Source organism: Chiroxiphia lanceolata, chromosome 17 (assembly GCF_009829145.1).
Source record: "Chiroxiphia lanceolata isolate bChiLan1 chromosome 17, bChiLan1.pri, whole genome shotgun sequence".
NCBI classification, from domain to species: domain Eukaryota; kingdom Metazoa; phylum Chordata; class Aves; order Passeriformes; family Pipridae; genus Chiroxiphia; species Chiroxiphia lanceolata.
This window is the reverse complement of record NC_045653.1, coordinates 10,553,566-10,577,503: the sequence shown is the minus strand read 5'-3', so window position 1 is coordinate 10,577,503 and position 23,938 is coordinate 10,553,566. Positions and strand designations below refer to the sequence as shown.

Here is a 23,938-nt window from a genome sequence, read left to right as displayed (position 1 = left end):
CATTCCTGTATTCATTTCCTTATTTTCTTGACAGAGCCGATGGCACAGCTTATGGGGCCATCTGGAGAGCACATTGTGTTCTTGGTAGACTGCACAGACAGCTCAGGGCAGCTCAGACATACTCACTGGGTATCAAACTTCTTGCTGCTTACCAGCTTTACCACCTGCCTTGCAGCCTGGCTGGTGGATGGCTTGTTCTAAGGCTTGGGTCATAAAGTGCTGAATTCTCTCACTGGCACTAAAAAGGAGCTGCAAGAGCTGAGGCATGCCTGAGAGCAGGGAGAGAATCTGAAGAATGTAAAAATCCAAGACTTGTCCATTAGAATGTATTTATTTGAAAATATATTAAAATGCCTGGGTAACACGTCACAGTGAATGGTCAAGCTTGGTCCCTCCCCACAGTCCATCCCTGCTTTCGTAGAGATTCCTGCCTTTCCTAACAGCAGTGGGATGAGACTCCTTCATTCATCAATGGCTTCCATGACTTCCATCACGAGAGTCCGTGGTCCTGTCATGATGAGGCTGTTGATGGTCTGATAGTCCAGATGCAAAACACATGCACCATTCACTGAGAAAACAAACTGGCACACCTGCAAGAGAGGAGGGACAGGTTACCCTCAGTCTCTTGGCACCTTCTGCCCATGACTGACCAGAGCCAGAGGCTGTGATGCAAATAACTTGCCTCAAAATCCTTGAAACCCTAAAGCATCACCACTCCACAGCTACACTGATATCACAGCGCTACAATCACTGTGTCATAAAAATGGGACCAAAGGGATTTAGACTGTGAGCTAACAGAGAAAAAAAAGACTCATTTATGAGCAGTGGTTCATTTCACAGATGGAAATGAGGCACAATATTAACATCTAGCAATTTGGTAGCAAATGAGATTAGGTAAAGAGAAATTAACTGGGCTCTTGAGTAAATGAAACAAATTCATCCGTCCCCTCCCAATCCTGCCTGAAGCAAACAAGGAGTCACACTCTGCCTCTGAAGGATCCCATTATTTCAAATATCCATGTGACTTTAGACTTATATCAGCTTGTAGAAATTATTCTCTCTGGCTGCTGGGGTCTTTATAGGGAACTGGAAACTCAACATTTCTTTCATGCATGCCTAAAATCCTATAGGTGAAACTCATACATGCCTGGGCCCAAAATGAGTTTCAAGATCTCAGTTCATTTCACCTGAGCTGGAAGTACTGGAAGTTACTTGATGAATCAAATCAAGCCATCAGTCTAAGGTTATTCATCTTTCATGCACATGGAAAAAAGCTCCATGTAGAACTCCATTGTTGATAGCAGGGAAACAAAATGTGTTGCATCTCAGGAGCTGTGAGAGTAGGTGATCCAGGATAAAGCTCTGCTCCTTCCCTGCTTCACTGGGAAATCACTGGAGCTGAACTGGGAATTCTCTGTTTTGTTTTCAGCAGCTCAAACAGTTTTGACAGCTCCAAAGTCTACCACGGGGATGGTTTAGTTTTGAGAGAGTTTTTTGAGTTCTAGCTGCCCACAGCCCCTGTTCTGCCCTGGCAAAGGCAAATCCTCCCCTGTGCCACCACACAGGGTGCACTTTGCCTGCAGAGGTCATCCTTCCCTCCACCTCTCCCACAGCTCCATGTGCTGACTCCTTAGGTCTAATCTCCACTGCAGGAGGTGGGATTATCATGGAGGATGTGTTCAGCCCAGAAAGCTCAAACAGGACAGAAGTCTTGCCTCCAGTTAAGTCACCGTGAGTAAGAAGTACCTTCATCCCTGCAGCAGCAGCAGGTCCTCCTGGGTCCACTGCCTGGATGTGGCAAGGTCTTCCTCCTCGGACCACAAACCCCCAGCCCACTGCATCCCCCACAATCTACAAGCAGAACAAAAGGGTTTTAAAAACCAAGGAATGGGCTGGGTAGAGGAGATGCAACAGTTCCCAGAGCTCATGATCCTAATCTCTTTTGGGTGGGAGAGAAAGGGCTGTGCACCAGTGAGATAAAGAACTGGTTAATTGCTCTCTGCAAAGCTGCTTTGTGATTAATACTCCCTGCCAGCAAGAGCAGAAGAGTGAAGCATAGGCATTAAGCTGAAGTGTGAGGCATGCACCAAGAGTGTGCTGAGAACATTTCCAGAGCACGCACACGGTGCCTTTTCCTTGGCACAGCAGAGCATTTCCAGGGTGGATGTAGCCCCTCTTGCCTTTTCCACTCTGATCTCAGTCTGTCAGGGCAGTTTGCTGTAGTACTGCGGCCCTCTGATGTGACTAAAAGAGAAAAGGAATTCCCAAGAGACTTTGCACATTACCCATATAAATAAATACAGCAACTGCAGAGCTAAGCAGGAGGAAATGAGCCATGAAAGGCCCAGGCTGGCAGAGTTGAAGGGCAGGGCAAGAGCATTCAGGAGGAGAATGAACAGCACGTCCTCATACGTGCCATGCTAATCACCAGCTTTATTTTTCTTGCTCTTTCCCACCACTTTCTACAGCACACTTAATTTGGGAACCTTATCCACAGCTCCTTTTGTAACCCCACTTGTGTCAAATCAGTATGGAAGACAACCCCCCTGGTTTCTGTGAGATCCCCCCTTTCAGAGGCAGGCAGTGAAGACATGAGAAGTTTTACACAAAAATAACCAAGCACAGTAAGACCCACAGGTCAGGAGCTGTCTTGCAACATTTACACCCAGCACCCACCAGCCCTGCCTTGACTCATCCTACAGCTTTAGAAATAATTAGAAAACGAAAAGGCTCAAACTCAGGTTGTCTGCAGCATCCTGGAGATTTGTCCATGCAAAAAGCCCATCATAAGAAAGGCAAGAGTGGCCCTTGGATGCTCCCCCTATTCTGTGCTGCTGATGGATCACATCAACACACCCTGATCTGCAGAGGAACCTGAAAGGTGCATAAAGCTGTGCATAAAGCCATGTGACAGAGGATGAGTGTCACGGTCTCAGCTGTCACAAGACTTACTGATTCTATAGTTTGCATGGAGCTGGATAAAACAGAAATCATAGAATCTTAGTATGGGCTGGATTGGAATGGACCTTAAAGATCATCTCATTCCAACCCCCTGCCATGGGCAGGGACACCTTCCACTCAGCCAGGTTGCTCCAAGCCCTGTCCAACCTGACCTTAGGCACTTCTAGGAATGGGGCAGCCACAGCTTCTCTGGGCAACCTGTGCCAGGGCTTCACCAAAAAAAAACCCTCCAAAATGGGAGGTTTTTTCCTGTCCAGGAAACATTGTCTTTCCTAATCTATCCCTTTAATATACATTAAACTTTTGCAGGGGCTGAGCACATTTTCACCCACAAGAATATGTGAAGACATTTCCCCATTGAGAGTCACCAACCAAAAGTCAGGATGATGTGACATGCAATCAAAGCTATAACATAGAGAGGTCAGAGCAGCCAGCAGAAAGCCATCCAAGCACAGGCAGGGAGCTGGATACTGATGGATTGGCAATGCCATGCACAATGGTCACTCACAGTCAGAGTTTTCTTGACATAAGGGGCCCCAGGGGACAGGAGCTCTTCGTTGGTGACGGGTCTCTTTAACACTAGAGCAGAAGGTGACAGATTCTGTCAGAATCAAGGAGTTTGTACTGTAAAGTGCATAACAAGGCAGCCTGGGGATTACCCATTCTGCACACAGAATTCCTTGCATTCATCTCAGGGTTTTTCCAAACACTTGCACAACTTTTTAAATCACAAAGCAGAGGTGAGGCTGACCCTCTCCTCTTGATGAGTTGGGGTTGAGCGAGCCTGTGCCCTGAAGGAATGGATGTATCCCATGTAACAACAGGGCAATGCAGAAGCCCAGACCTGATTTCGGGTTGCACTCGGCCACAGGAGGGAATACCAATGTAGGAGCAGCACTGAAGTAGGGGTTGGAGTTTCCAGAGAGGGAAGTGATGCTACTCCTTCGAACTGCTGAGACGATTTTGATCTCCTTGTTGGTCTGGACTGAAAGAGGCAGAAATAACAATTGCTCAAGGAGGAAACAGTCTAGTTTAAAATAACAACCTTCACCCCCCAGCCTGACCCACACCTGAAGGGTAAGCACCCACTGAAGATGGCATTTGAGCTTAGAAAGAATAAATCCAACTTCAAAGAAAGATCTAGAGCTGAGCTGATGCTAAGCTGAGTTATTTTCCTGGGGTGGGGAGCTGTGACAGAGATTGCCACTGTGTTGTGACATCCACCACAAACCAGTGGGATGGGGGGTCACTTCACAGGATGTCTGGAGGGACATCCTACACTCTGCTGGAGCAACACCCTCAGCTCTGGGACACTCTGGTGATGTAATCCTTGCTTTCACACCCCTCCACAAACACACCCAGTTACCAGAGAGAAAGCTGGTGTTGCCTGGGTCCGGGTTGAGCTTGCGAAGGCAGAAGGGGCTGTCGGGGCTCTCGGAGAGGGCACGAGAAGAGTTCTCATTGAGCAGCTCTGTGAGACGCCGCCGGCGGCGGAAGTTGATCCAGAAGTGGTACAGGATGTCACTGTCAAAGAAGTGATGCCGATTGGAGACTAGGAGAGAACAGGGGAGGAGGGAGAGGCTGAGGGGGTGCAAAAACCATATAGCAAATATCCTGAGTGATCCCAGTGAATTGCTTTTAATGCCTCTGTGCTCTACTGAGGTTTTTCTGACTGTTTGAGAACACTGCCTGTGGGGAGGGAGGGACAGCAGGGCCACCTCCCCAAGAGATGCCATCTCCCAGGGGTGCACTTGATGTCACAGCCCTCCACCTGCCCCTGTCCCAAGACACTGAGAGGACTTCCTGCCTTCCGAATTGCAAGTTTAATTCTGGCAGGTGGTTATGATGTCCAGCCAAGCAGAGCTGAACGTTACTTCCTCACACCCCAGCCCTCCAAACCCAGGGGTGGATCCCAGGCCTGTGGCCGGCGGCTTTGAAGAACTGAAGAGCAGAAGCTCAGATTTCAACTCAAAGCCTTTGCGGGTGGTGCAAGATTGCTCCGGTTTCAAAGGTCACCAGCTCCAAACATAGAACTAAAAGGCTCCATTGCCATCTCCAAGTGGGCACTTGACCAGCACTTGTTGCATGACATGAATGGGGGTTTGTTCCCAGCACAGCCTTGACAGTTATGCTCATCCCTCACTTTCCACCCTGGCTCCAGCCAGGCTCTTGCTCACCATGCTGAATGATCCCATGCTCCAGCAGTGCTTGTCCCAGCTCCACGGCTTCCTGCCTGTTTTCCACTTCTCCCTCCTGAACGAGCCAGTTGACCATCTCACAGCCCAGGAAAGTCCTCTGGTACTTCACTGAGTTCTCCTCTCTCACCTTCAGAATTGACTCTTCCACACTCACCAGCCTGGCACAGAGGTGGGACAAGGCTCCCGTGACACTGCACATCCCTGCCATCCCTCACAGGAGCTGCAGCCACACAAAGCAGTGACACGGCTCCCATGACGCTACACATCCCTGCCACTCCTCATGGGAACTGCAGACAGACAAAGCAAGGCCAAGAGAAGCGAGCAAAGCATTGCAGCCAAAACATTGCTGCCTGGGAGCAGTGGGAAAGGAGGGAGGAACACAGAGCTGCAGTCAGGCATCTTTATAAATCTTCATCACAGCAGAGGGAGCAGCTTCAGCAAAACCAGTTCAGCTGCCACCTCAGCTAAAGAACGCAGGGAAAAGCAACCAAATGCAGGAAACACATGGCAGATATCCAAATGGATGGAGAAGGTGGCTTTCAGACGGCACATATTCCATCTGCAGCATATGTGAGAGCAAAATCCAGTGTCTCCACGAGAGGGTGCAGCTGGCTCAGCCATGAGACAAGTTGGCTGGATGCTCTCCCCATCCCATGGACACTGCTGCAGATCAAAAGCAAAGTCCAAGGGATGCACATCTGGAGAAGGGGCACCCGAAATCACCACCTGCCTGGATGAAGAACTTCTCCTTCAGCACCAGTTTGTGACTGATCAGCAGCCTGTGAGGTTGTGAAGGTGTGAAGGGGCTGTTAAAGGAAACAAGTCCAGAGGGTGGACTGGGGCTGAACCCTGGGAAGGTGGCCCGGATTTAAAGCCAGAAACAATCAACACAAAAAAAACCTAAACACTTGGAGGTGGAAGGAGTTTTCTTTACTGTCTGAGAATTAGCTTTTCCATGATAAATTTTGCAAATAGACTGAGACACAGGGCCACAGGTTCACAAGTGTGTTGAAAATCCCATACCCTGCTGACTTTGGCCATAAGTCCTAAAAGAGCTGGTGGAAGCTGCTCATTGGAGGAGGGTAGAAGGTTGCTGGGAATGACCACTGGACATTCCAATCCCAGGAGCACTCAGACTGAACTCTAGTGCTTCCCCATACAGATCCCAGAACCTGCACATGGGCTGGAGCCCTTGGAAGCATCCATGAGTTCATAGCACAGCTCCTGCCCCATCTCCAAGGATGGTGGTTGTCCTGCAGCTGTGACAGGGCTCAGGAAACAGCATTTCCCAGAGGGACAGCACTGGGTGCAGAGAAGGGAAAGCAAAGCCAGTGGGAGCTGTGGCTCCCAGCTGCAGAGCACCAGCAGCCAGCACAGCCAGCAGAGCACATTCCCAACACCCCAGTGCCGGGATAGGACTCACGTACTTCTCATAAAGACTCTGCCCTCGCATGAACACCTTCACATCCTTGCTGAGAGGGAAGGTCCCGTCATCCTTGCGGAAGCGGTAGAGCAGCTTGGCATCCTTGTAGTCCGAGTGCTCGTCGCAGACTGGAAGAGTTCAGGGGAGGGATGTCAGTCCGTGAGGGACAGGCAGGGCTCACACTCAGCAGGATGTTGTCTCCAGGTTCAAAGCTGTGAGGGCTGCTCCGTGTCCTTCTCCGTGCCCTTTGCACCATGGAGCAACCAGCATCTGAGCCTTCAGTCCCCCAAAAGTAGCTGCTTATAAACACCTGCAGCCCATGCTGGTGGGAGAGGTCACCCCCAACATACAGACCTCGGGAAAGCTGGAGTTTGAGTCTGCAATTGATCCAGACACTAAAACATTCATTAGAAAAAACAGGAATTTTTTTTCCTTCTTTTAATTTAAATGTTTAGGTTTAGACTAAAACAGAACAAACAGAATTCCCTCAATCAACTTTTTTTAGAAAGCTGCTGCCGCTGTAAGCAGATTTGGATGACAGAGGAAAAAAACTCACACTGCATCCAAACCCCCAAAATCACCTCTGTCTGTCAAAAATACTTGTAAGCTAAAAAATACAGTGGCATGAATTTTTCCACAGCATTTTGTGCCAACCCTGCCCAATCCATTTGTGTGGCAAACTGACCTCAAGAGAAAGTTTTCTTCAAAGCCAGATACGTACAACTGCAATAATCAAATCTGTCTGAAAAGTCTTAGTTTCATCTTGGGCATGGGCACACTATCTGTAAATGAATGGCTGTTAAGTCCATGCAACCTTTAGCAGGTAAATAGTTGGGATGCAGCTTTGAGATGAACTTGCTACACATTCCTAGACTACAAGTTAAAAAAAAAAAAAAATTATGACAAAAAAACAGCCCAAAAATCACACACCAGCTTTTAAAAACCAGCCTGTGTTCAGGTCCACACATCTGAAACAAGAAGAACAAAGTTCAATGGTAAAAAAAAAAAAAAAACAAAAAAAAACAAAAAAAACAAAAAAAAAAAAAAAAAAAAAAACAACAAAAAAAAAAACACACAAACCAACCAACCAACCAACCAAAACCAAAACAAAAAAAATAAACAAAAACCCAACCAAACAAAAAAAACCAAAACAAAAAAACAAACAAACAAACAAACAAACAAAAAAAAAACCAGAGAAAAGAATATGCCTACAAAACAAAGAAAAATAGTCAAGGGAAAACAGAAAACCCACAAATGTTTCCCCACTAAAATAACATCAACCACTAGAGTGAAATTCAAAAGGCACAAGACACTTCTTCTGAAAATTTTAACACTTTTTCCATCCTTCTGAGCAGACCAGCAAAACCACATTCCCCTTTTGGTGAGCAGCAAATGCCAAAACTTGTCAGATGATCTGGAGTTCACCATTCCTGCTGAGCAGTTGTCTCGGATGAAATCAGGACGCTAAAGCCAGTGAGTCATCGAGCAGGAGGGCAGGATAAGGTTGTTTGAACAGTGAAAGTTTGCATCCTCCTAACTCCAAGGAGCAGCCATTCTGATTCCATTGTAATCAGGAATAGAACTTAAAGCCTTACAGGACTGTGCCCATAGAAAACCAAAGCACTTTTACTCTTTAAAGACCATTTTCAATGTGTTTTCAGCGTGTAATGGAACCAAAGCTCAAACCACATCAGACAATTAAGAGGTAGCACAATGATCTTCACGAGATAATTATCATCTGGATCCCAGCAGAGAAGAGGGCAAACAGTTTAGTCAGGTAATTGCCAAGCACCCAGAGCAGTGCTGCATTAGCAGGCAGCCTTCTTTCCACAGGCCTAACAAAAATTAATGGACAAAAAACAAGTTGGAAAGTCAACTTCTGTGTCCTGCCAGGAATTATCACAGAGGCAGGATGGACGCGTCCCAGTCAGGAATCAAAACAACACTGGCACCCAGTGCTGCACAGGTTTAATTAACTAATGGACTTATTTGCAACTGTCAGCTGGAGAGATGGAAAATTAATCAGCTTTAAGTGTTAATGGTTAACTGAGAACTCCCTGCTTCAGCTTTATGCTTTTGTGATAAAGCACAGCAGCAGTCTATTTTTATTCAAGGCAGTTTAATGTAAAGGGCTTTAACCTCAGCAAGTAGCAGATGGCAATAGAGAGTGTTTGCATTGCAGTGGTCAAAGGCAGCTGCTTCTGGACCCTGGAGGAGAGAGGGGAAGAGAGGACTGGGTTTGGTGTGGTCATTGCTTCTGTCTCCTCAGCTGCATCCTTGTGTGACAAACCACCACCCAGCTCCAGGTTACCACACCTCCTGTCCCAAAGACCTGGGAGCAAGAGAGCTCAGCCACAGCCCTTTCCCCCGATGGCAAAGGTGTCCAAGAGCTATTTGATAATCTGGGACTTTTGTTCCTGATTGCGCCTGAAAATCACATGGAGAGAAACTGCCTTTTTGCCAGTCTGAAGCACTTGTTTTCTGTTGTTGTATTGGGACCAAGGGCTGGACCTTGGGGATTGCTCTGCAGCTCAGGGACAGGCACAGACGTCAGTACATGACCTGAGTTAATCCAGAACTCCTGAAAGTTCCAAATAAATTTTAAAAAGAAAATAAGTCTGAATTACTAAGAGCTGGGCTTGAGCATCAAGCTGCCTCCTCCCCTATCCCCGTCCCTCTTTTTTTTTTAAATGAGTTCCATACAAATCCCAAGAGAGGCATTCCTATAGGATTGCTTAAGCTCCAGGTTCACAGGTACCAGATTACTTTTGCTTGGAGTGATGTGGATGGACTCCACAGCCCCACTTGTCCCATCATGGGGAAACTGAGGAACACTGGGCTTTTATGGAAAGAAAATTAATTTTTCTGCAGATGTGAAGCGTGTGCTATAATTCAGCTTCCACTTCTGCGTGACACAAACATGAGCCAGACCAACTTCTGTACAAATATCCACCTGGCTGGATACAGGACAATGCAGACCAGGTGTTACTGAGCTTGCTTCCAAATGGGAGACACTTCAGATGCCCTTTAACCAGCACACAGCCCAAGCTCCTTTTCTGGTGAGCAGGGAGCTGGTACATTCCCCAGAGCAACGCACCATCCCACAGATCCAGCCCCATACAGCCTCCTGCCTACCCATCCTCTCCCAGCTTCTCCAGGAGAGAAGCTTCTTCCCGTAGGGAAGTGGTGGACAGGGACCTGGCCACACTTCTGCATCCTGGGCTGACGGACACACGGTGAGCAGACACACAGACAGCTCCCTGAGGGGGCTCAGCAGGCAGCAGAGACACCCACACACCGTGATGGATGATGTAATGGTCCATCAGCTTCTGCATGAGGCGGATCCCGGTCTCCCGGTCGGGCGCTTCCTTGTGGTCGATCAGCCAGTCCGTGAGTTCCTTGGCCACGAAGCAGTTCGGGTACGTCCGGAGGTGGAAACGTCTGTCCTTGATGAGCTTCCCATCGTGGAGGCGAAGCCTGGAGGGAAAGGCAGCCACTGAGCACAGCTGGTGTCACAGGGGAATTTGGGTCTGACTGCCCAGCATCTGTCCAGCTTGGAGACACCGCTGATGAGCTGGGACTTCTGGCAACCACCCAGAGACTAAAAAGTTCAACCAAACCCCTTGGCATTGCAAAATGGATTAGTCAATCCTAAGGAGCCTCTCCATCAGGCCCTTCTCTCCTGTTGTTACTATGCAGGTTATATAATTGCCTGCATCAGGCATAGTCTGACCCACACGTGTCTTTTCGCTCTAAGCAAGCCTCTAAAAAGCACACCGCAGCAAACCAGAGGGGGTGAAGAGGGGACTAAACTGAGGAAAAAGAATAGCAGTACATATATTTGTCATCTTGGCACCGTTCTGTGTCTAGTTCTCCTTCCCCATGACCATGAAAACAGGAATAAAGCTGCCCCCAGGACAAAGTCTTACTCATAGCTCCAGGTGGGAGCAGTAACAGGAGCCTTGGTTTCTTCTGTCAAAGCAGCGAGTGCCAGATGGATCCCATCACTACCCACTAATCCATGAACCACTAATCCACAGCAACAGTGGACAACAGTCCTGACATTTTCTGCTTCAAAGTGGGATTGACTGGGACAGAGTCTACCAAAACAACAACCTTTCTATCCTGAAATCCCCAATGTTTTGGCTAGTCTGCAGCTCTGATGGAAAGATATATACGGGCAAAAGTACTCAGGTGAGCATGGCTTTGACTTTCAAAAGGACTTTAACAACTGAGCAAGCCACAAGGCACAGAGTTCTTCTGTGTTCCAGCCAAAGCCAACCCAGTATGGCAGGAGATCTGTCCAGGGGCCAAACTTCTGCCCTATAGTCATGACCATTCCCAAAACACCAACCCCGGAAAATGCAGGCTGTATGCAGCAGGCTCAGAAGAGAGATATTAAATAAACCTCTTCTCTGTAACTCCAGGATGTTTTTGGTTTCAAATTATTCTCCTCAATTCCTGGTTTTACCCTGGGCCAGTGTATTTTATTAAGGCATTAATCACTGCAGCCTTTCATTATTTCATGCCTCAAGTTCTTCTGTTCTTTGTGGAAAAGTTCTGTGTACAACAAAGCATGCTGGACAACAGTTTTAGGTACCATATGAGAAGTTTAAATACCCTAAAAATCTATCAGATAATAATGGATTATCCTCTATTGTAGGATTTACAAATACTAAGGTCCTAAAAATCTAAAGATAAAAAATTCTTTAGGATGAAAAATCAGTAATTGATTATTGCAGTTAATGCTGAGGCTACTACAAGCCAGTATGATTAACATAAATTTTTAGACCTTCCTGGAAATTCAAATATTAAACCAAAGATTCATGCAGAGCCAGCTCCTGGCCTTGCCTTTGACAGACCTCCCTCAAATCCTGAGGTCTATATTCAGCATTTCACTCTTTACCTGGAAGGTTCATTCCCACAGGTGACCAGAACTCATTCTGAATACGGATTTTACCTGGAAAGAACAGTCCACTGACAGCTGCCTTGCTATTTTTAGAGTTTTTGTCTTTTTCCTTCCTTTATTTCATGGTCCACTGTAAAATGCAATCAGGCCCAGCCAGCAGTGACTACAAACAGGCTCCCCCTCCCTCTGCTACAGGGGAAGACACACTCAATTTTATATGCTTTCTTTCCTTTGCAATTAGCAAGTGGGAAGGCACTTTGGAGGCATGTTTGGGAGAGATAAGAAATGTTCCAAGAGTGCTCTATTGCCATAAAGAGTCTGCAGGACTCCACAAACACTATATATAGAGATATACACACACACACATACACTTATATGTATATACACACTCAGACATGCCTTTCACATAAAATAACACATAGACACACAAGGCCTGAATAGTTGGGAGAGCACTATTTCCCCATAGATATTTTTTTTATCATGTTTCAGAATACAGAAAAAAAAACTTCTGAGGTCTTGCAGGAGAAAAAGAAAGGAAAAATTATTTCCAACAAACAGTGCAGCTAACACCTAAGATTTAAAAATAAAAATAAAAAATGCATTTATTCTGAAACTATCCTGTTGGGGAAAATGGCCAGGACAGGAGTCAGGTGGTATTTCAGCACCTCTGGAGCAGCAGCATGTTGGAGCTTTGTGGGCTGTTTTAAGCCTGTGACAAGTTTTCCCTCTGTCCCACAGAGCCAGGGCAGCGGAAAAGGCACAGCTCGAGTGTCCTTGTGCTCTTTTCACTTTCCTCTTGTTTACTGTTTCCTGTCAACTCTGAGGAGACAAATTTTGCCCTTCAGACACAGGATGTAACAGCAACTGCGTCTTCCAGCAGCTCTTGTATGATGGTAATAAAACAAAGCATGACTGGGTTATAATCATGCTTCCAGATTAAAAAAAAAAAATTAAGGAAATATATATAATGCAATATTATGAGTTTTCTAGATGGCAAAATCCACCCTGTGAACATATTATTTCTCCAAAAGGGGAAAAAAAAAAAAAAGAAGAATAAAACCAGGATAAAACACTTGCTGGAACATGGGAATGGGCTCTTATGAAACACTCCTGGCTTGGCAGTCACGTGCATTTGCTTTGCGTTGGCTGTGTTGGGTAAGCAAATTGTTTCTCTGTCAAGGTCACTACAAAGCCATCATTATTCATCTTTGTGTAACCTTGTTGAAAGGGACATCCACAGCAGTGCAAAGAGAAGAGAAATAAACCCTCCATCACCTCCCGTGTAAACAGACCTTGAGCATCTCAAATGCCAAGGTGGATCTTTCAAGGATACTAACTGCAGTTCACATTCCCAAAGCAGTTCGGCACTAATGAATGGCCTTGGAAAGATGCCTCATCCAAAGGATCTTTGTTCCTATTTTCACAGAAAAAAACAAACAAACAAACAAACAAAAAAACCCCCCAAACCAGCTAAGTGCTCACTAAAAGGTAGCAACAGCCACAAGAGAATCTCTGCAAAACAGCTGCTGGAGAGGCACATTCAGGCGACACAGGCACTGCAAACAGTTTGTTGCACCCCCAGTCTGCAAAAGCACCAGTACATGTGGGAAGAGGGGAGAGTTTTGCCTGCCCGTGGCAGCCCAAAGTGGTACAGAGATGTTTTCTTTTCCTGTTTGTATCTAAAACAGACCGAAATCTCAAAAAGAAACCCCAGCAAGCACAAGTCTACTTCCCAGTCCTCGCTTTTACTCAGCTTTTAGAGCTGAAAATTTAATAATTCACTTCTAAAAGTCATTCTGGCTATGTAGTATCATCTTCTGAATAACATTCACTGCTGCATCAAGCGGTGCCTCACGATTCTTCAAGGAACACATCCCCACTGGAAGAGGTACAAGTCCAACAGAGAACCACCAAAACTCCTGCAGACCCAAGATTTTCGGGCAAGAATACAAATGTTTGCATGTTCAGCTACACATCTTTAAGTGAGCCCGATTTCCAGAGCATCAAAGCATGAACACTTTGTTTAACAGCATCGCAGTTTGAGCATCCGAATAAAACACTCGTCACCTCTGAAAACTTGGGACAGTGGCTGAAATCACAACTTTGTTCTTCATAGGAGAAAACCTTCCTTCTCCTCTCACTTTTTCTGTGCAAGACATAAATTTACTGAGTATATTTTATGTTTAAGAGTGATTAATGCAGCTTAACAGGGTTATTAGAGCCCAGCTGGTTCACTTGACCATGGGAATACCCGTGTGAGAGTGCACTTGTCCATACTTGAGAGTCTCTGATTACAGCAGGGTGTGAATGCAAAGCGTGGAAGCTGTTCCAGAATATCTCTGTGCAGATAAGCCATTTGTTGCAATTAGAAGTGACTAATTGGGCCTCTCTTACAGAATGCCACCCAGGAACACACAACGCCCAGTAAAACTGGTGTGATTTTTCATGCAAGTTTATATGTCTGAAACAAGAAGACTGGCAGCAGATGTGAGGAATGAGCCCGAGACAGCAATCCTCTCAAACTCCAGACCGGAATATCAATTAGAATTTTTATTTTCATCTTTTTAGTGGAGAGACACTCAACACCCAAAACTCCTCTTCCCCCTTAAAAGACCAAACAGCAGCATCCTCATGGAAGCAGAGAGAAGCTAGCAGATAGACAGCCCAAACCACACTGGCCTATCTCCCCTCTCTTCCTTTAGGATCCATTTCACTCCCAGCCATCCCCACGAAGCATTCCCTCACCCCTCTCTTGTGCAGCTATTTCTGGCTGGGAAACACATCCTGACACTGAACAGACTCATCCCTCTGGCCAAACCAAACTCGGAGGGATTTGCAAACTTGCTGGGAAGCCAAAGAACTGTAAAGATGGAGCAAAGGTTTGTTTGACTAAATGTGATTGTGGGGAGGCAGGGCAGGAAGTGGAGAACAAGGAAAAACAAATGTTTGATATTTCATGTAGATGCAACAATGTTATTTGCTGATGGAGGTTTACAGAGTCAGGGCAGCCTGTAAGGCTCCTTCACATGCTTCTGTACTCCATCTGTGGGGAAAAGCAGGGGGAGAACAATGTGGATATTTAGCCATGTCTATCTGCTGTTGTCTGAGACATCATCCAGCCTCTCTGCCTCAGCTTCCCCATTGCTATGCATTGGAAATCCAGGTCCCAGGAAGATTCATACCACTAACTACTTGCCTGCCAGGCTGTGAGATCCCCCAAATAAATATTCAGCATGTTCTTCATCACTCAGTTCTCCTTCTAGCCAGGGGTTCAGGGAAAGAGGAGCCCAGCTGCAGGCTGGTGTCCATCTCTTCACCCTCCTCCCCAGGTTTTACACCCTGTGCTGGCCAGCAGCTCCTTCCCATCCTTCTGCACTGGGAATGGGCTCCTGCCCAGACCAAAGCAGAAGGATGCAGCTGCAGCATTCCCAGCAACCAGCAAAAGGGTCCTTCTTTCCATCACCATGAACTCTCAGATGGTGTCCCCAAAATTATTTGAATTTGGGTTTTCTATTCAACTCTATCCCAGTGGGCAGTGTACTAGAAGAGCTCTGTTCACAGATAAATTTACTGTATCCCCTTCTCCACCTTACAGCCACAATCACCCAATGGTCCAGCATCTGATATGCTCCTGTCCTGCAAGAGGTACAAGGAAGACACATCACTCCCCACACATGGAGCACAGTTTTAACTCACAGCTTGATTATTTTATTTTCTCTCTGAATACCTGATCCCTTCCTTTGGCCCTGGCTATAGGACTCCTTTTAAACCTCAGTCACCCCAGATGAGTAAAATACTGGAAATATAAATATAAATAAGACAGAAATATGAATAAACTTTCCCTGCCACTTTGAACACTGGCTATATTTTCAAGATGGGGCCCCAGTCCTTAGCTGGAAGTTATCAATCCTTGATACAGTGCAAATAATAAAGCTAAAGCTAACAGTACTCTCTGAGAATGGACAACAGAGCAACACCAAGCTAATTTTAGGAATCTGATGCTAGCAAAAATCAAACCCTGGGCTATTTACATTATTCAAGGATATATTTCCTAATTTCCACCCACATTTCAAAACAAACCAGAATGACTTCAGATACAAACAAGCACATTCTGCTCAAGAGCTAAGAAAGCCCACAGTCACATGCTTTGAAGCAAGTGAGGGTTCTGCCCCCAGATGCACAAGGAACACACTTTCTCAGTCACACAGGTTTTCTTGCACAGAATAGATTTTTGTCTTCATAGGAAAAAATGAATCTCAGAAACTGCTTAAAAGCTGGGACTGCAAACCAGCAGAAGTTCCCAAAAGTGACTTTCAAGAGAGATAAATCCAATTCAGGCACATGGCACTCAGGAGATGCCCTTCCAAGTCACCCCAAAGTCCAAGCATCCCCAGAAGCAATGCTGACCCCACCCAGCCAGGGACCAGGGACCTCGGGGGGGTGCTGCTCAGTGCCAGCACACCATGCTCTGCACTGGGGGGAAGGTGCAAAGGGAGAAAAAAAAATTGTTGCCACCTCAACCCACTTACCAGTTCCTGGCACCTGGATGTGAATTGCAGGAGATGCCACAGAGGAGCAGCAGGACAAGGTTGTGTGGGAAAGGACCTGGTTCAACACTGGTTTGGTGGGTGAAGGAAGGATCAGCAGGTACTGGGGAGGGGGGAGATACTGATACCTGGGGGGAAAGTGCTTGCTCAGAGATAAAGCTTTGAGCCTCCTGCTAACGGGATAGAGTCCAGAGCCCCGGGTACAGCCCTGCCCCTGGCTGGAGGAGGACCCCACACCTCCTACCTCAGCTGCTCTCCAGCAATCATCACCTCTGCCCGGTAGTGCTGCTCGGTGGCTTTCTTCTTCAGGCTGCTGCTCAGGCTCTCCATGCCGGGCTGACGGTGGGAGATGCTCCCCATGGGATGCGGGTTGGGAAGGTGCGGGCCCCCAGCGCCGTCCCCGGCCGCTGGCAGGGTGCAGGTTGGCAGCCTGAAGTTGCTGAGTCCTGCTCCCCGCCTCTCCTTCCCTCTCGGCAGGCTTCGGAGGAGGAGCCTGTTGCAATCTGAGCCTGGCTCTGCGGGCTTCTCACCCGCTGGCTCCAGCCAGGCTTGGGCTGGGAGCCGGGAAGGTGGCAGGGATGCTCCCGGCAGGCTGGGACAGAGGACGCTCTGCTCGCTCAGGGAAGGTGACTGCGACGGGCTCCGGGCACACATGGGCTGGAGGATGAGTGGTTTGATCAGCCATCAGACGGACAAAGCACTTCCTTCCTTAGGCTGTAACTGTCCTACAAGGGTTCAAGATGTGCCATTCCCCAGCACGAGCCACGTGCCTTGTTCTCATCCTCCTCCCTGAGGACTTCCTGCCTCTCCCCAGGGTGGGATGCATCCAACACCACGGCCAACGCTTTCGAAAAAGGAGGTTCAGAGCAGCTTGAGCCATTCCTCAGTGCAGCAGCCATCACATGGATGGCTGCTGGATGGAGAAGCACAGGCTGTAATGAGCAAGAGCTGGCACTGATGAGTCTGGGGCTCTGCAGGTGCCAAGCTGACACTGGATACCACCTTTAAAACCTGCCTCCAGGCACTGGTACCTGCTCAGGTGTTACCAAGCATTTCCATTACTTGAGGTACTTTCTGCAGGCCAGAGCTGACCTAAAAGTGACAGTGGGCAGCAAAGAAACGGGCAGAGGAAGTGGGATGTGGAGATGGTTAATTACATCCATCATTACCACCAGATTCATCTGAAATCAGATTTCCATGAGTTAAAGCAGGAGTGAAAAATATTGGCTGGCATAGAGGATCAAGTCTCAGAAACACTAAAAAAAACCTACCAAAAGAGTGTGTGGAGAAGTCGGGAGCGAGGGAAGGGAAGGAAATTTTATCAGCTGAGGAGGTTCTACTTCAGTTTGAAGTCTGATAAAGCATCAGTTAACTAAATGCTATCTTTAATTAGTTCATCTTTAGCAGCAATTCATCAGCCAGCAGTGAATTAGCCAGTACCTCCATCAGCACAAGCAGACCCTTCCAGGCTTATGTTCCATAATACTGCTAAATCCAACAAGCCTGGGTTAGGGATTCGAGGAGCACAGCACGGAACAGCCAGGGCCAGAAGGAACAGGAGACACAGGGTAAAGGCACGGCAGTAACTGGAGGCACACTGGTCTTCCTGAATCCAGCATCACTGCTGGTTCTCTGCTGATGGAGGAGCAGCAAAGCTGGACAAACCTCGCTCCCAGCAATCCTGTCCAAGTCAAACACCCACTGCAGCCCGGCCATGCAGGGAGCAGCAGTGATGGGCTGTGCCAACAAGGCTCCCTCTATCCAGGCTCTCCCAGAGCACACTCTCTCCCATGTCCTGCTGTTCATGCCAGGCCATAAACACAGGGAAACAGGCTCGCCTTGTGCACACGGGCAGGCTCAGCCGGCAGCCCTGGGGCAGGCTCAGGACGGCTCCTCGAGTCCCCTCTGGCAGCACCGGTGCTGGTGTGTCTGTGCCAGCCCTGAGGTGCTCCTGGAGCAGGCACGGGGGCAGCATCCTTCATTCCCAGCATAAATGCCGTTGGGGGAGATCCCCAACATCACCAAACCTGCCCATCTCATCACTCCCTGTATCTCTTCAGCTAGGGAAAAATTTCTGCTCTTTTAATCATTGCATAGTAAATATTTTCCTTAAAAAAAAAAAGAAAAAGAGAAAAAGAAAAGAAAAAAGAGACACTCAGCTCCAAGCCTGAGAGTGTTTTACTCTTAGAGCAAAAAGGTAAAGGACTTCAGCTCTTGCCAGCTTCTTTCATGAAAGACAGGAGGAAAAAAGCTTATTGCTCCCATAACCTTGTAAAATGTACCCTTTAAATTAGACATTAATGTTTCTACTTAAGCTGCAAAAACAAGGAAGAGAAGCTACTAGAAATATATTATCTCCCCCTCTCAAGCCTGGGAAGCACTTCAGTCAAGAGAGAAGAGAGAGGGCACAGCAGCCAGAGATATCCAGAGCTGCTGAGGATGGTGGAGCTGTGCTCAGAAAGCTGCCTGTGGGCATGACAGGCAGATAGATGGACTGAAACTTCTCCTGAGAGGACAGAGGACCACTGTAAACCTACAGCTGTTAAAGAGAAGGTGACTGTGGAGTAGCTGTTTTCCCAACAAGGACTGGGGCCAAGCTCATAACATAAGTCAGTAGGCTTGATGGTTTTTCCCCTTCAGCAGCATAAAATTAAATTGTGCAAGTTGCCATCACTTGATATAAAGCCTCAAAACCTAATTGATTTTAAAAAAGGACACTAGGTAAATTCATGCAGGACATGGTATTGGTATTGATCAGGGAAATCCAGATGGTTACTTCTGTCTTCACTGGTGGAAGCTGCAAGAATATGTTAGTGGAGAGGTTACTTGCCATTTCTCCTCCTCTTTCCCTGATTTCTGTTATTGGTCCACATCAGAGCAAGGATCCAGGCCTGGAGGAACTTCTGCTCTCCACCAGCACAACACTCCAAATGTCACAACCTCAGGGCTTTTTACACTGACATTTAGAGGGAAGAGCATGTCCTCAATTCAGGAGCAAAGCCACGTTAAACTGAAGCCCTGTGCCCCATGCTCACAGCACCGAGCTTTTCTTCAACCTCAGCAGTGCCCTTTGCAGATTTGACACCTTTCACCCCAAGCAATTCGTGTCACTGAAGGGAATGTGGGGAATACACCCTGCAAGTTGCTGTTAATTCCATCCTAGAGGTGACAGCATTTCAGGGTTGGGAAAAACAATCCCTAGATATATGTCCCTCACTCCCCACACATGAAGGGATTAGTTATCAGCTCCACCTACAGATGAAAAGAGCCATTCACAGCATGGCTTTGGAGTCTAAGCCACAATGAATTGCAAGCAGCACTAGAGTCCCTTCATCTAGGTCTCCCCTCCAGAGGGAGTGTCTGAATTTTCCTGTTTCAATAGATTAGGAAGTAGTTTGACTCATTAAGTGCCCAGAAAAGATAGAGGCACCTCTGGGTACAGCCATGTACCTTGGTCTTCAACTCCCAACATTGTTACAGCAAGTAGAAGGTTTAGCTCCCACTGATTTTTTTATTTCTTTTTTTCCTTCTTTTTTCCCTAGCAGGGTTGAGGAAAAGACAGGAGGGAATTAGATGAGTTTGTTTTGACAAGCTGTAAAAAGATTAAAAACCTGTTTGTAAGGCTTGCCAGGAGACAGCACAGAGGACACTGTGAGCTTTCACAGCCGTCCTTGTCACTGACTGTAATGTTTGCCTTAGTCCTTTGCCTAAATTTTGTCCTCCCTGTGGCAGTTCAGGCTCTGCATTTCAAGCAGAGAGCTGGAGAAATCTCCTGTGCAGGGCAGCAGGGTCTGGCAACAGAGAGATTCAGATTTTTCCTGCTCTGAGCTGGCACATCCAACGCCAGCAGCTGGCAGCCAGCCATCGCTTCTCACCCCACACACCGACTTTCATTTAGCTTGAGCAAAAAAACCCTAAAAAATTTGAAAAAGGAGTTCACGGCCAACATCAACACAATAAACCCCCTGATTTTGCAGGGCCCATGTTTCCTCTGAGTGAGACAGCCCTTCCCTGGCCAGCTGACACCGAGCTGTCCTTGCCAGAGAACATTTCCCTCAGGGGTAAGTCCTTGTCGCCAGCAAGGTGTGCTCACCTGGGCTGGAGCCCATCCAGAGAGCCCAGCATTGTTTGGGAGCCAGGCTCTCCCTGCTGCTTTCAGAAGAGTTGTTTATATTTGGCAGTAAAGTTCACAGTCCACCCCTGGGACTATTTGCTGCTTAACTCATTGGTGTCAGTGCCACAGCAAATGCTGGAAGCCCCTTTGCATCAAACATCTCCATAAAAACCCCCACTTGGAATAGCACATCAGCAATACTGGGGGCATCTTGTCTGGAGATCCCTCATCCCCAGCACCCAGGGAATGGTTTTGTAATCATAAAAGGCAGCCTGGAGATTGCTGTGCACCAGGGAAATGTGCTGCACCACAGAGACTCCTCCACTTCTGTGTTGGAAGCTGCTCAGGGGACCGGTCAGCAGTGTTCTCACAGCCCAAGAAAATTGGGAAGATTTATTACCTTCTGGTGTCAGAAAATGAGCACGTTATTCAGCAGTTTCTCATTACCTGGTTATAAATCTGAGCTGGAGCTCTCTCGTCATCGAGTGTCCTTCATTTTTTTCCAGAAAAGAAATTTGGATGTTTGAGCAATATATTGCTTCTTTCCACAGAAAATAAAGACTGCTAACCCCAAGCAATCAAACGCAAGTCAAAATAATTTGGTTGGCTACAAAGTAGCAAATAGGAAGCTCTTTGTTTCCCTTAAAGTTGTAAGCAAATACAGCTCAGTCATGGTTCTCCAGAACTACAAAGAATAGAACTTTAGCATGGAAAAAAACATACAAAAAAAGAAACAAAAAACCCAAACACTGAAAAATTAAATTTTCCTATGATTGTATTGCTCCAGGACCTGCAGCTTTAATAAAAACACCACCAAGCACTCACTTTCATTATGAACTAAGAAAAGTTTTCATTGGGAAAAAAAACCAAACCAAAAACCAACAAAGAACAAGTGACAACAAAAGAAATGCTCTTATGCAACAAGACACGGAATCTGTGTCACCTCCACTTCCCCATTCCTCAACATCAGAACACTTAAAACTGTCAACAGTCCTTAACTTTCAGCTCCCAAACCAGTGTGTGGGTGTGAGACTTTGAAGCAGGGCACATGAGTTTAATTCCCTCCATTCACCCTAAGGGTGAGACTCTTCAACGTGGTTTTTTAGGTCACTCAGGTGTTGCAGACCACTGGGATGGGGACATGGAGACCTCCCTGCCCCTGCTCTGGGACATCTCTCGAGGTGCATCTCTGCTGCTCCATCTCCACAGAAGCCTCTCAGGGATCAATGATCTCAGAGGTCTTTTCCAAGCAAAACGATTCCATGATTCTGGGAGGAGCAGACTGCAGAGCAGCACTCACAGCTCCCCAGCATGGTCTGGACACCCTGAGCTCGGTCAGGGCCCTGCCAGGTGTTGCACAGTATGTGCTGAGGCCAATTCTAGACCCACATTTCTCCCAGAGAAGGAATGCTCAAGCTTCAAATGTGGGAAAGTCTCCTGCTGTAATGGGAATGTGCTAATTATGTTATAATTAGCCTGGACTAAACACAGCCAAAGGAATCACTCCTGGCAGGGGAAGTGTAATCCAATCACAATCCATTAAAAAGAACTGTTGGCTGTAGCTGTGCCAACCTGTATCAGGGGTGATGGACAGACAGCCCTGTCCCAGCTCTGTACATGAGTCTGCTGCTTCCTCATCATAAAGAAAGGCTGCTACACTGGCTTAACAAAAAAGGGGCAGGGTAACAGGGACAAAAAAGCCCAGAACCTGGTATTTTTTACAGCCTGAGCTTTAAACTGCCACCATCCAGTCTGGTGCACTCGGCCAGAGAGAAGGGAGAGCTGAAATCCCAAAAGAGCAAGCAAAATCGAAGGAGTACATGTGTGTGGTTGGAAGAGAGGAATTTGCATAGTTTTGCTTAAATGCAGCATGAAAGTCACCAGCAGAGGACAGGATGGGGCTGTGGATGAGCAGATACACGAGCAGGAACACATTTCTAACCCTGCATCCAGCTATTAGAACCTCATGGAAGAAGTTCCTCCAACAACGACCCATGCACAGTGACACAATCCCCCCTAGAGGAAAAAAGGAGAAGTGAGGCTCTCCACCAGCAGCGTCCATCTGACCACAAGCTCTGAAAGAATCTTCATAGAATCATAAAATAGTTTGGGACAGGAGCAGCCTTCAAGGTCATCTAGTTCCAACCCCCCCACCATAAGCAGGGACACCTTCCACTAGACCAGCACCTTCTGTGTGAGCTGGTGAGTCCCCCAGTCCTTCTTCACAACCAGTGGAAGAGAGGGTTTGATCTGGGACTGATCCAGAGGAGTTTCAGCCCAAGGAATACATCCAGCAGAGCGCAGCTGGCACTAAGACTGCACAAGAAAATGGACAACAGCCCAAGGAAGATTCACCAGTCCTGAGCTGGGGCTTTGCAGCCACTCCTCACCATATGAGTGCTTCCCTCTGGCACTGATACTCAGACATAATTCATCCGATCGTGTCAGTCTCTGTGTCACAGCTCCTGTCCCACTGGCCAAGCACGGCTGAGCTGTTTCACCTCTGATGCCTCGTGGGTTCTGGAAGGAGATGGGTCAGAAAGGCAGGTGAGTCTCTGTCTCCATCACTGGCAGAGTCCAAGGCACGCGTGGCCTTCAGCAGATGATGAAAAGCCCTTCACAACCACCATCACAGAGAGGATGGGCATTTAACAGACATGGAAACCGGTAATTCCATTCTGCAGAAGTTTAATTTACCTAGCTGGGGTATCACCAGCAGCCTAGATTACACAAGAAGTATTTATTCCACTTCTTTGATGTGCTTCGTACTCCATCACAAGTTCTATGACCAGATGACCACACCTTGGTGTGGACAAAAGGAGACTTGCAGCAGTCTCAGATTCAGATTCTCTCTTCTTGCCAGTACTGCAGTGACACTGGGGAGCTTGACTTGAATGGTGAAGCCCTGTCTAGGTGGACTAAATTTGTAATTCAAGTCCAGTGCATTGCATTGAGCTGCACTCCAAAAGTGACAGCTGATGGCTGGAGTCAATAGGTAATTTGAGAAAACAGAATTAAAATAGCAATTCCCTCTTGGAACTGTATCAAGCTTCTATGTAAAAGCAACACACAGAAAAAGTTCTGTAAAGAAGAAAATTCCTAGTTTGACCTTGATCACAACAGCCTTTATATAGGCTGGCACATCAATTTACATATATTAACCATCTATGTCAGCAGAGTAGGAAAAAAAGATGTATATACAAGTGGGTTTTTGCCCTAAGTAGTCAAACAGAGTTACACTGAAGGCAAGATGAGCAGTCCAGTGCAGAACTGCTGATATTAAGCAGGAGTACTTCAATCAGAAGTGGTGATTTTTTTTTTTTCCTAAAAGACACACTCCAGCCTTTCTGCATTTCCTGGCAGGAGCTGATTTATCTATTGTAAAATTCAACAGCCTCAGCAACGCTGAGCAGCCTCTCTGAGGGAGCACGTTTTGGCAGGGCTTAAAGGGAAAGACAAGAACTGGTTTGCATACTGTGCAGAGCTGATAGCACTGGATTTTCCTGCTTGAGCAGCGGTCATGGTCCTGCTGAGGTACAACACGACTGTTCTTGGCAGTCCAAGCAGCCAGTCCTGCCAGAGACTCGGTCTCTCCCATTTGTTCTCAGCAATTGAAAGTACAAGGAAGCTTCTCCTAGAAGTCTTTTCATTGTTTCTTTCATCTCTTCTGGTTTTAGCCAGTTTAAACATTGCCATTGGGGCAGCATTGGTGAAATTCGGAGATTGGAGGCAATGCATCATTCGAGGATAAAAATGCAGGCTGGTTTAATCTCGCCTAAAACAAAC

At 47.0% G+C, this 23,938-nt stretch overlaps 1 protein-coding gene across 1 annotated transcript; it reads right to left on the bottom strand.

The window, feature by feature from the left end:
* Positions 1-315: 315 nt before the first annotated feature.
* On the bottom strand, positions 316-16,535 carry LOC116795225 (DEP domain-containing mTOR-interacting protein-like). The gene is made up of 9 exons (XM_032704722.1): positions 16,283-16,535; positions 9,881-10,059; positions 6,587-6,710; positions 5,139-5,317; positions 4,328-4,513; positions 3,806-3,946; positions 3,470-3,540; positions 1,747-1,851; positions 316-590 (listed from the first exon to the last, which is right to left on the bottom strand). Exons 1-9 carry the CDS (start codon positions 16,396-16,398, stop codon positions 462-464), a joined length of 1,230 nt encoding a protein of 409 aa, XP_032560613.1. The 5' UTR covers positions 16,399-16,535; the 3' UTR covers positions 316-461.
* Positions 16,536-23,938: the final 7,403 nt, after the last annotated feature.

Excerpts from the sequence above, each read along its gene's own strand:
- LOC116795225 (XM_032704722.1), bottom strand. The coding sequence starts at position 16,398 with ATGGGGAGCATCTCCCACCGTCAGCCCGGCATGGAGAGCCTGAGCAGC. Across the intron at positions 6,711-9,880 it reads CCATTACATCATCCATCACG|TCTGCGACGAGCACTCGGAC; the intron begins GTGTGTGGGTGT and ends GAACTCTTCCAG. Across the intron at positions 4,514-5,138 it reads GCATGGGATCATTCAGCATG|TCTCCAATCGGCATCACTTC; the intron begins GTGAGCAAGAGC and ends GTTCTCTCCTAG.